The following is a 12,746-nucleotide window of genomic DNA, read 5'->3' on the forward strand; positions in this document are numbered from 1 at the left end:
GTTATTGTTTCCAGAAATGACAAAAGTTGAAGGGTAATTCCAGTATTTATTCTAAACCAGGCACTATTCATACATATGTTGGGTTTTAATGACTAAAAGGTTGAAAATGTTCCAGTTTGTAGCTTCAGCCGGTCGTCACCTTACAGACTGTAACGCCTGGAATGAAATGCTGGGACTCTAGATTGTACTCAGACAATGTTCCTGAAATTATTCCTAGTTATTTTCTTATAATCCAACATTCATTTTGTTTTTTACTACTTTTTTAAAGTCACGTGACCTCATTACAGATACAGTACTTTTATAATGAAGAATACAGGAGTTGTTGGTCTACTGCTGCCTGGGTTGTTTGCTTTGTTTGGGTTAATGTTAAATGTTAGGGATACACATTTATAGTCAATATGCCAGTAGTATGCCACAGTTTGAAAAAGCCACATTTTAAAAATGACTTATATTTTCCGTCATACTGTATCTACAGTATGAGCTGCCCACTAAGTTACAATTGAACGTCGAGGGCGTGGATTTGTCCAAATGGCTAAATCTTGCGCCCACAAAGCGGTTGGCCCGGGTTTGATTCCACCCTGCAGCCCCTTTCCTGCATTTCAACTCCCCCACTCTCTCTCCCTGTTTCCAGCTCTGTCCACTGTCCTCCCATCTCCAATAAAGGTGCAAAAAGCACCAAATATATAACTTTAAATAATAAAGGATGAACGTTGAAACTTTGAGGTCATTACTAACAGTTAAACTGTCAGTTATTTGTGATAAGTTAGCACGTACATGTAGCAGAGAAACCAGTAGCTGCTACGTAGGTCTGTTTAGCTTATTCTAGAGCTGTTCCCAAGGAGAGTAGAGTGTTATAATGAGTGTTTGAGTACAGAGAGAAACCACTACAACCAGTGTCTTTTTCGGACTCAGAGAGTTTGTTTTAAGCAGGCGGCAACCTCCGGTCTCAAAATATGAAGCCCATGCGGAAGAGCTAAAAATTGCAGTTCATCGAGCGTCCACTAGAGGCTGGCTGCAGAAACACCGGAAAACACATACACACCCATTCAAAAAAGACGATCTTTACAGCATTAATAAACATGTTTACAGCCTGGTACAAAAACAACTTCAGTCTATGTAGCTAATTTCTGTATCGGCACACACTGTAGGGAGTGAATTTTTTTCTAACATGATGGTTCAGAAGATATTACAATTGCAAGTTTTACCCAATTAAGGACATGACTGACTTGACTGACAGGCGGGAACACATAGCTGTTGGCTAGGAGGCTCAAACCCCGCCTCTTTACCTCACACTAAGTTTGGTTGAGTTCACCATTTCCAATATGGCTCCCACCAACGATTGGCTTCAAAACAGCGCTTCAGAAACAGATGGATGACATCACGGATACTACGTCCTTTATTTATACAGTCTATGGTTTTTAGTGTGTCAACGGCCGCTGCAGCAGCTAGCTTGTACTGGTTATCAAGGTGCTAGCGTTGCTGCTACAGCCAACCAATCACAAACTAGATGAGGCCGGACTAGTCACGCAGGTAGCAAGGAAATTAGATGCTTGTCAGATGACTGTCACAGAATTCTTTGAGCACCTGCAACATTAAAATATTAATATAACCAATTAACAATATTTAAGATTGTTCTTAGTAGTAGTAGTGTATGTGTTTTGATTATTTAGAGGTACCATACATGTTTTCTAATTCTCCAAATATTCTATATATTGTTTAAAAGTACGATAGATTTTGTTTATTGGAAAATAATAGTTGTTTTTTTTCCACCAGACTCCCAAACATTTTAAAATAACACATTTAAAGCAGAAAGCTAAATATGTAAAATACTGTTGATGTCAACAAAACTAAAGTTGCTCCTTCAACTTCTCCAAACATGAAATAAAACTTCTATAACTCATCATCACGTCTCCATGCAACCCATAACCTTCCCCAAAACTTCAGGCCTTACTTTGATAACAAAGTACTGTGAACCTGCATAATAACGCCTTTATCTACAGGCTTTAAAATGTGTTGTTAACCTTTCTGCCTCCTCCTTCACCTCACTTTTATAATTCAAAAGATAAAATCAATAATGGATCTCGTTTTTTTTTTTCCCCACAAACACAGTCAGTTTATTAAAAGAGAATAGCTCCAGTGTATAAGACCGTCTGTGTGGCTGTGAGATATTAAAGTGAACTAATGAAGCCTTTGAGAGTTTAATCCTCCTGCAGGAACTTTATGACAAGCTGCACAGTTTTCTTTCTTTTTGTATTCTGCTGATTTGTTGTTATTTTGTCTCTCTTTAGGCGGTCTGTTTTTATCTTCCCCTTAAAGTTGGAGGCTTGTTTATTCTGTTTATCACATAAGTGCAGAAAATTAGTCATTAAACCTCCTGTGGAGCCCTGACTCTGTGGTTTCCTTCCCCCTCTTCAGGTCCAGACTGCTCCATCTCGGTTCCTGCCAACTCCTCCTTCTGGACCCGCGAGGCGTACACCGAGGGCGGGCTGGCCAGGGCTGCTCATAAGACGGTGGTGGACCAGGGCATCATGTGGGTCATCGGAGGCTACGTCTTTAACTCCTCCGACTATCACATGGTCAAAGCGTAAGTCCTCTCTCTCTCCTCTGTCAGCATCTCCATGATGATTTCAGGCATTTGGCTGCAGCACTCATCCAAGAGAGTCCTGCTGTTGCTGGATTCGCCTTTGAACACACAGACATTTCAATCCTTTTAACTCGCAGGCCTGACTTGTCTGCTAGTGCTGTCAGGGAGAAACCACAGCACTTCCTGTCTGTTAAAGCATCAGCCAGAAACAGAGCATGTTTTTGCACAGACAGATCTGCGTCAGGCATGCAGAGAAGGATGTAATTAAAGCCATAAAATGACAGGATAGGATGATGCTCCTCACCCTGAACTCCACCCAGGAAGGTCACACTTTTTCCCTTAGCTCATGTTTTGTTTTTACAGGTTGCAGACAGGCGCACTTTTTTTTTCCCTGCTCGGGTTTTTCATATCAGACTTTCCGTTTGTTTGTCACCTGGCCAGAGATGAATTCCCCAACAACCTAATCCTCCCCTCTGAACGTAACAGTTCAGCTTGTTGTAGCTTGTTTTATTGTGTAGTAGCGGCGTATGCAGGTATTTCAGCGCCATTTGATGCCAACAATTTGTTCCATTGTTTATGTGGAAACTTTGGTTTATAGGTTTGGGTGTGTGGAGACCTTTGAATGACCAGAGCCAAATAGCAGACGCTCAGTGTAACTCGTAAAACGATTAAAGCTGCACCAGACAAAGTCCAAGATTTGCTCCCAAATGTTGACAGAAAGTGTTAAAGAGGTAGTTCAGGATCTGTGAGAATGCTCTACTGATCCACAAAATACAGAACACCCTTTTTTATGCTTTCACTGGTCCATTTCACACGATCACATCCACTCAATCAATGACAGAAAGAGAGCAGGCCGGAGCCCAGGGCTGATTTCTGCCTCCCTATACAATCCATAATATAACCCTGAACTACAGCATCAGGAAACAGAAATAAAAACACATTTACTCTAAATTAACATCCTTTAATCTTTGTCCTTTTATACTTTAATTAATGAGTTTATATTTTACATCTGCATATTAATATGAAACACACAGTCCTCTAAAATCATAATGTTTCTTTCTTAATTAAAATAAAAATGGATTCAAACAGGAAGAGTTTTATTCCTAGCTTTAAAATTTGTTTTATTTTAATTGTTTTATAGTACCCTGGTCATTTAAATACAAGAGACATAATTTGGTGTATAAACATTTCAGCCACGTGTTAATTTTCAGATTCATTAAAAAAATGTAATACATGAATAAAATTGAAAATATGATAATGATAATAATATTAAAAGATAATAAATAAATTAGAATTAAAAAAAATTATAATAATAAAAAAAAAAAAAAAAAAAAAAAAATGTAATAATAATACAAATAATGAAAAATAAATAAATAAATAAATAAATAAGTGTGTTTGTGTTGAATCTTAAACCCTTTAATTTTTTGTTTTATTTTATGTTGTTTTTTATTTTAATTGTTTTATAGTACCCTTGTAATTTAAATACAAGAGACAACATTTCACATATAAACATAGAAGCCACATGTAAATTTTTAGATACATTACATTTTTTTTAATAAATATATAAAGTAGAAAAAAATATGATAATGATAATAATATTTAAAAAATAATAAAATAAATAATATAAAATAATAATACAAATAATTAAAAAATAATAAAAAATAATTGCATTTCTGTGGAATCTTAATCCCTTTAATTTTTTGTATTTATTGTGTTTATTTATTTATTTTTAAATTAGTTGTTTATGGATCGTTCATACTTGTGCTTTACAAAAACAAAGATTAGACAAAATAAACAGACATAAAAATAAACAGAATGAAGCAGCCGTGTGAACACAGGGAGTATACACATCCACTGTCCTCATGTTATCTATCAATTACTGTCGTCCACAGTCCATTCATCATCCATTCCTTCCACTCACTACTAAAAACAATCTCTCTTAGTCTTAGTTGATGAGTCATGTTTTTTCATATCTCTCTTTATCGTTTCCAGCCATGCTTGAACAGCAGGCGTTTCAGTTTTGTACCAGTTTCTTGTTTGTGCAGTCTCACTTGTTATCAGTGATATCTTGGTTAAATGTCAATCATTATTAGAGACACAATCAGGCGTTTTTTTTAATTTGTAATGGCTACTAGAAATACTGAACTCTAAATCTCTGAGACAACAGCTGCGCTCATGTAGATGAATTCCCCTATATGTTGGACTATCCCTTTACCAAGCTGACCTGTTAATCTCAGTTATCTTTACACTCCACACTCACACTCTTTGTTCTTCTGCGATGTGATCGTTTATATTTAGATACACCAAAACAAGGAAAAAGGGGAAGTTACCCTGCCTGTGTTGCTTCCTCACTGCTGTTTCAGAGTGTTTAGAATTTCCATCTCAAGATTAAATTTTAACTTCCTCTTTGTGGTTGAAACTGTAGACGTGTGTTATCAAATGCCACATGACCTGCTGTAAGGGAAAGAATCACCCAGCGTTATGTCATCTCACTGACTTACAGTAAGAATAAGGGAGGAGGACGCATGTCCAAATTCTCTCATCTTCTCTGGGTTCCTCTTGTCTAGTCAAACTTCAGTGATTTATTTATTTATTTATTATTTACAACCTTTATTTAACCAGGAAATGTTCATTGAGATTGGAAATCTATTTTCCAAGAGAGTCCTGGCAAAGATAGGACGCAGCACAGTTACAGAGTTTACAGGAAGCTTGTTGAAGCAGTCCTTTCATATTTACTGTGTCATTTAAAAACAATCAAACATGGATGAGAAGCAGAAATACTCATCCACATTTTTGCACTAGGGATGCAAAATTCCTCAATTCCTCAAATCTGTCTCCCCCATTCAAATGAATGGGGGAGACCAGCCACCAGCCACCGGAACCTCTCCCTATGATAGGACAGCTGAAGAGAGACAGGAAATGTGGGGAGTAGAGAGCGGGGGAGGACATGCAGGAAAGGGTCAACCGGCCGGGAATGGAACCGGCGACCCCTGCGACGAGGACTATAGCCTCTGTATGTGGGGCGCTTAGACTGCTAGGCCACCAGCGCCCCAGTGTCCAGTTTTCTGTCTATTTGTTCTTATTGAGGAAAGTAGGCATGTGAACGTGGTCAGTTGTCAGCAGGGAGCGCAACCGGGTCATGATCAGTCCGGCGGCGGAGAAAAAAAGCGCTCGTGGAGACCTGTCACTCAGCTGCAGCCCCCAGCTGAGTGTATAACCTTCAGTCAGCTGATTCACATCGAAACATGCTTTAAACTTCCCTATTTTGCACCTTCATATAGATCGATCACCTTTCTGTTTTTTCTCTCTTCAGGTACAACCTGAGTAAGAAAAGCTGGATGACCCTTGACCCCTCTGTGAACACCGTCACACCGAGATACGGCCACTCCCTGGCTCTGCATGAGGTACGTGGAAGGATGGCTGGAAAATGCATTAACACACATGTAGTTCCTCCCAACAGGGCCCTAAAAGAGATTGAGAGGCAGAAGTATGATCAACCGCCCGTCCTTTTATTTATGCCTTCAGTAGTGTCTGTTTTTCGCCGGGGACTAATGTATAAATCTCTGGGATTTTTGATTTGCTGCAGTGAAGTGGTGAAGCAGTTTCTTCTCCGCCAGAAAGACTGTTAGGAGCCGCTGATGGAATAATAAATTAGGGCGAGGAGGATTCAGAGGAAGGCGCGGTCTGTCTGTCCGCTCTGTGGTTTTGAGAGCAAACCGGCTGCAGAACGAGCTGCAGTGAGTGTTTGTGATGCACAAATTGCATCACGGTGTCTGCTTGGATGTGTCTCTCAAGTCAGAACAGACCGGGGAGACAAATCTGAAATCAAATCAGTGATGAAGCACAGCAGATAGAGATGATGGAGGTCTAGCAACACCAGATAATGCACCGAATCGGCTCTCACACACACACACACACACACACACACACACACACACACACACACGCGCGCGGTCTCCCTGCTTTATAAAGCTGATGATACAGCTACACATCAGTCTGTCCTTGAAATGAACTATCAAAGCTTTTGACAGTTTGAGCCGCTAGCAGAGGAAAAATGACCGGACTGATGAAACACGCTGTTAAAATGAAACACTGAGGAAGTTTTAAGTGGAGTTGGAATCACTAGTTTTATGGAATAGAAGCTTTTCATTTCAGGAAATCAAGTAAATATTCAAAAGGAAGAATTCCTGAAACAATATCAGAAATGTTGGGCTGCAGAGGAAATAAATGCCCCCTAGAAAACTCAAAATGTGACCAATTAGTGAATCAGAATCAGAATCAGAATCAGAGATACTTTATTTATCCCAGGGAGGGAAATTCGGTCATTACAGAGCACTAATAAACAGACTGTAAGAAAGTAAAAATATTAATAGAAGAAGGAATAAAATAAGATTAAAGTACGAATAGAGTCAAATAAAATAATGATCAAATAAAATAAATTAGAATAAAATTTAATAAAATTAGGAAAAATAAAATAAAATTAGGTAAAATAAAATAAAATTAGGTAAAATAAAATAGAATAAAATAAAATAAAATGAAATAAAATAAGATACAATAGAACAAAATAAAATAAAATAAGTTAAAATAAAATAAAGATCAAATAAAGTAGAATAAAATAAAATAAAATAAGATAAAATAATAATAATAATAATAATAATAATAATAATAATAATAATAATGATAATAATAATAATAATTAACTATATACAGAAGCGCAGAATAGTTAAGAGACCTATGTCCAAAAGCGCTGATAATGAAGGAGATATATATACAAGGATGTTAACGTTGTAAGGATACTGCACAGTCTATTGTATGGTTATTGTTCAGTGATCAGAGGGAGGAGTTGAACAGTCTGATGGCCACAGGCAGGAATGACTTCCTCTGGCACTGAATGTGCTCCTGTGATTCAGCAGCACGTTGTAGAGAGGATGGTGGATGTTGTCCATGATGCTGTTGAGCTTTGACAGAGTCCTCCTCTCTGTCACCACCGTCAGAGAGTCAAGCTCCACCCCGACAACATCACTGGCCTTATGGATGAGTTTATTTAGTCTGTTGGCATCCGCTCCCCTCAGCCTCACAGACCCACAGACTCATAGAACATCCTCAGCATCGTCCTGCAGATGTTGGAGGACCTCAGCTTCCTTAGGAAGTAGAGGCGGATCAGGCCCTTTTTGTAGATGGCATTGGTGTTCCTGCCCCAGTCCAGTTTTTTATCCAAGTACCCCCCCAGGTACTTGTAGTCCTCCACAATGTCCACACTGCCCCCCCTGGATGGAAACAGGGGCCTTCAACTAAATTAAACTTCAACAACTTCCTGTGATAGAAACACACCCGATCAATCATATAAAGATATTCCATCCATCGACTCATATCTGCCCTGCCTTGTTTTTATATTATATTATAAAGGAGTAAAGTTCACCCATCTCATGATCTCAAGCAAATAAAAAAAACTTTCAATACCAGGAGGCTTGATTCAGTCTGACCTTCAGACGCTCCTCTTCTTCAGGTCTTTCAGAGGGGACAAAAAGATCCAGGGAATAAAAATTAACTGGTGTTATTATTCCAAACAGAGAGGCAGATGAAGGTTACTGATGCTCAAGGTGTTCTTTCTTTGATGGCTCTTGGGTTTTTCAGCTGTGTTTAAGTTTCATTATGAGGTTTTATTATAAGAATAACCGAGCCTGGGCTTTGAATCCATCTTAATGAGGCACAAGAAGTAACACAGCTCTGAGGTAGACGAAGGATTCATCAGGTTGAGAGGATTGATAATGTGCATGGGATTTTTTTAAGACATCTATTGAAATGAAGAGAAGTCTGAAGCCTACCTAACATTATACTACATTTATACATCCCAAGTTTTAAGGTGCTTTTCAACCGCAGGAACTGAAGTCAGGAACTAGAGACTTTCCCCAGGAACTAGTTGCTTTTCAACTGCAGGAACTGAAGTCAGGAACTAGAGACTTTCCCCAGGAACTAGTTGCTTTTCAACTGCAGGAACTGAAGCCAGGAACTAGAGACTTTCCCCAGGAACTAGTTGCTTTTCAACTGCAGGAACTGAAGCCAGGAACTAGAGACTTTCTCCAGGAACTAGTTGCTTTTCAACTGCAGGAACTGAAGCCAGGAACTAGAGACTTTCCCCAGGAACTAGTTGCTTTTCAACTGCAGGAACTGAAGCCAGGAACTAGAGACTTTCCCCAGGAACTAGTTGCTTTTCAACTGCAGGAACTGAAGTCAGGAACTAGAGACTTTCCCCAGGAACTAGTTGCTTTTCAACTGCAGGCACTGAAGCCAGGAACTAGAGACTTTCCTCAGGAACCAGTTGCTTTTCCACTGCAGGAACTGAAGCCAGGAACTGGAGACTTTCCGCAAGAACTAGTTGCTTTTCAACTGCAGGAACTGAAGCCAGGAACTGGAGACTTTCCGCAAGAACTAGTTGCTTTTCAACTGCAGGAACTGAAGCCAGGAATTGGAGACTTTCCCCAGGAACTAGTTGCTTTTCAACTGCAGGAACTAGAGACTTTCCTCAAGAACTAGTTGCTTTTCAACAACAGGAACTGAAGCCAGGAACTAGAGACTTTCCCCAGGAACTCGTTGCTTTTTAACTGCAGGAACTGAAGCCAGGAACTAGAGACTTCCCCCAGGAACTAGTTGCTTTTCAACCACAGGAACCAGGATCTAAATTTAGTTCTTGAGTAGTTAATCTCCTCCTGAAAAGCCCAGACTTGAGGTGCAGTTCGACCAAGAGTTCCGGGGTCTTTTAGCCCCCAGAACTACTTTACCCGGAACTGAAAGGCCCCGGGACCTTCGAAAAGTACCACCCCCTCCCTAGCAGGGGCTTTTTATGGGGGAGATTATCTACCCCTGAACTAAATTTAGACCCTGGGTCCACCTTTCAAAACATTCGTTGTTCCGGGGTAAAGTTCCTCTGGTCGAAAAACACCTTTGGGGGTTTGTACTTTTAAAAGTCCAGGAACTATAGGGGGCAGGGTGGGAAATGCTGAATGTCTGCTGTCCATTCACTTGATTTCTCTTTCTTTCTTTCTTTCTTTTTTGATTCTTGTGTTTGAGTCTTATGATAACTGTTGTCATGTTTTCACTCCAGGGGAAGATCTACATGTATGGAGGAAAAATCGACTCCACTGGAAACGTGTCCAGCCAGCTGTGGGTGTTCCACATCCAGAACCAGACGTGGGTCCTCCTGAGCCCTCGGTCCAAAGATCAGTACGCCGTGGTGGGACACTCGGCTCACATCGTGCCTCCTCTCCAGGAAGGAGACAGCCCCATCATGCTGGTTCTGTTCGGTCACTGCCCTCTGTACGGCTACGTCAGCCTGGTGCAGGAGTACAACATCGGTAAGCTGCAGAACCTGCAGGTCCCGGCTCAGTCTTCAGACTCTCCTCCTGTTTAATACACATTCAGCTTTTTCTCTTTCTTTCACTAATAACTCCACACCGGGTGTTAGCGCCTGAATATGTCAGTTTATAACAACAGGAAATTAACACGGGCCACCAAGACGGAGCTAACGAGTTTTGGACTCCATGGTGTGTTCATTTAATCCGCCCACCTCGTTGGCAGGCGGCCACCCTTCATTTGGAGGCCTCATTGTCTTTTAAGAGCCAATCTGTGGGAGAAAATGGGTCGAATTAACCTGAAACCGCAGACGATGGACAGGAGTGCATCTTCCATTTGAGAGCAATTAAAAATGATTTTAGGTATTTAAGTTTCTGATTGGTCACCGATTAAATCTGAGGATTCATTTTAGGAGCGATAATACATCGACTTTACACCGGTGAAGACTCAGTCCAGATGTGATCACCTCCACTTCCCCTGCAGGGATCAAACCCTTCACAAAAACCCTCTGAGACTGTCCTCCCCCTTCACCTTCTCACTGGTCTTTCATGACATTATGATATCTTATACACCTCTCATGAAACGATCTGTGTGTGATCCTGCAGTGAGGAACGCATGGAGCTTGGTGAGCACAGACGGGGCGCTGGTGCAGGGCGGTTACGGCCACAGCAGCGTGTTCGACCCCGGCACCAGAGCCATCTACATCCACGGAGGCTACAAGGCCTTCAGCGCCAACAAGTACGGCCTGGCTGGAGACCTGTACAAGTTCGACGTGGACAAGAGGAAATGGTGAGGTCCATGGTTTGAGGTTAAAGACCTAGCAGCAAGAAAATACGTGTGCAGAAGAAGTTTCTGGATTTGATTTGGTCACATGTGGTCTTAACTGACATTTTTAAGATCAACTCAAGTTTTTAAAAGGGGGGAGGCACAAAAGATGAGTCATTTTTTCCTGCTACACTCCTGAAGGATCACCTAACTCATAACAACCTTCACCCTGTGTGTGTGTGTGTTTGCAGGACCATCCTGAGAGACAGCGGCTTCTTCCGGTACCTCCACACCGCCGAGATCGTGAGCGGAGTGATGTTAGTGTTTGGAGGAAACACACACAACGACACATCCATGAGCCACGGCGCCAAGTGCTTCTCCTCCGACTTCCTGGCCTACAGTCTGGGTCAGTATCACACACACACACACATCTACACACACATACATACACATCAGACAGAGAACAACAACAGCAGCTCCCGCAGTCTGCTCTCTCGGCCTCAGCCCCGAGTTTTTCTGCTAAGCATGCATCATATTTCATTTTGTCCTGCACTGAGCTGCTTTGCATTCACACAGCGGCACAGGCTCACACCTGGGAGCTGCTCTGTACAACTGCAGTGTTTTGTTGTAGGACACTGAGCAGACTCCGCTGGTCTAAGAGAAGGTCAAATGTTACAGCTCCACCCCTCAGACTGATGGAGGCTCATCTTCTGCAGCAGGGCGCAGGCTCTGAATGTGATTTTTTTTTAGTCATTTATAAACAGATTTTTTTTTAGATAGAGGAAGTGAAAACTACAGCTGGACGATACTAGATTATGTTAATCATGGCTTATTCATGTGCATTCAAATGTAGCAAGCTCTCCAAGCCATTGTGGTCTGGTGGAAGTCGAGTCTGAATCCGCGTGCTGCACATTTTAATGAGGAGGTTCTGATTTAATCCATGGGGTGTTGTTTTATTCCAGGTATGAAGTAACAGTTTATTATTTATTTATTTATTTAATTTTAACAGGAAACCTGAGATTAAGAATCTCTTTTACAAGCATGTCCTGGCTGAGACTGACAGCAGCACGTTCCAACAAAGTTACAGACAAACAACACAGAATACAAAAGATGACAACATGTCATGAATCTCAGAACACAAGTCATGAGTCAAAGAATCTACAACAGGGGTGTCAAACAACCAGAGGCCAGAGGTTCAAATCTGGCCCGCGGGATGACTTTGCAAAGTGAAAAATTGCAGAGAGGGGGGCGCTGGTGGCCTAGCGGTCTAAGCGCCCCACATACAGAGGCTTCAGCCTTCGTCGCAGGGGTCGCCGGTTTGATTCCCGACCGGTTGACCATCTCCTGCATGTCTTCTCCAACTCTCTACTCCCCACATTTCCTGTCTCTCTTGAGCTGTCCTATCAAATAAAGGCAAAAAGCCCCAAAAATATAAGTTAGAAAAAGTTGCAGAGAGGACATTTACTTCAATTTTTCAATAAAAGTAACTGCTATTTCAAATGTGTCCTCTGGGGGGCGCATACAAAGAAATGGCTGATGGAGTGCACCTGAGCGGCACTCCTGGACTTTTTTTCTCAAAGTGAGGAAAAAGAATATTTGCAGTTTGCATAATCTGCTTGAGTTACATAGACTTTTTAGAGCACTTCAAGATCCAATCTGCACTAAAATGTATGTATATGTAGAAGCGGTGGATCTACTGTTTTTGGAAGGAGCCTCATATCGTCCATGTGGTTACCATACATGTCGGTGCGCTCCTTCAATATTAACACTAACATGCTGGAGCAGAGGGGGGTGGGTCCATAATGGTCAAATTTACTTTATCATTATTATAATCTATCTGTTCTTTTGCTGTCAGCATTTCACTTTGTGTCAGGTGATTAGGAAACCTGTGTGCTCAGGTTTCAGTCCTTAAAGAGAATCATATTCGGCCCCATTATGAGACTCATCAGGATGAAAAATACAACATGTAAAAAGATAGTTCATTAAATGTAAAAACTTTCAGAATGTACTTTTTTTGCACTAAAACAAAGGGAACAATTTGGAGTTG

The 12,746-nt window shown here is 41.0% G+C and overlaps 1 protein-coding gene across 8 annotated transcripts in view; it reads left to right on the forward strand.

Annotated features, from left to right (window-relative positions):
* atrn (attractin) overlaps positions 1-12,746 on the forward strand; it is a 252,196-nt gene that overhangs the window by 41,867 nt on the left and 197,583 nt on the right. For all 8 annotated transcript variants that reach the window (XM_034674875.1, XM_034674877.1, XM_034674878.1 and 5 more), the window contains 5 exons: positions 2,416-2,584; positions 5,898-5,988; positions 9,687-9,936; positions 10,540-10,723; positions 10,951-11,105. In XM_034674875.1, coding sequence (XP_034530766.1) covers positions 2,416-2,584; positions 5,898-5,988; positions 9,687-9,936; positions 10,540-10,723; positions 10,951-11,105 — 849 coding nt within the window. The remainder of the gene's footprint in view (positions 1-2,415; positions 2,585-5,897; positions 5,989-9,686; positions 9,937-10,539; positions 10,724-10,950; positions 11,106-12,746) is intronic.

The sequence above is a fragment of the Notolabrus celidotus genome, chromosome 22 (assembly GCF_009762535.1).
Source record: "Notolabrus celidotus isolate fNotCel1 chromosome 22, fNotCel1.pri, whole genome shotgun sequence".
Classification (NCBI taxonomy): domain Eukaryota; kingdom Metazoa; phylum Chordata; class Actinopteri; order Labriformes; family Labridae; genus Notolabrus; species Notolabrus celidotus.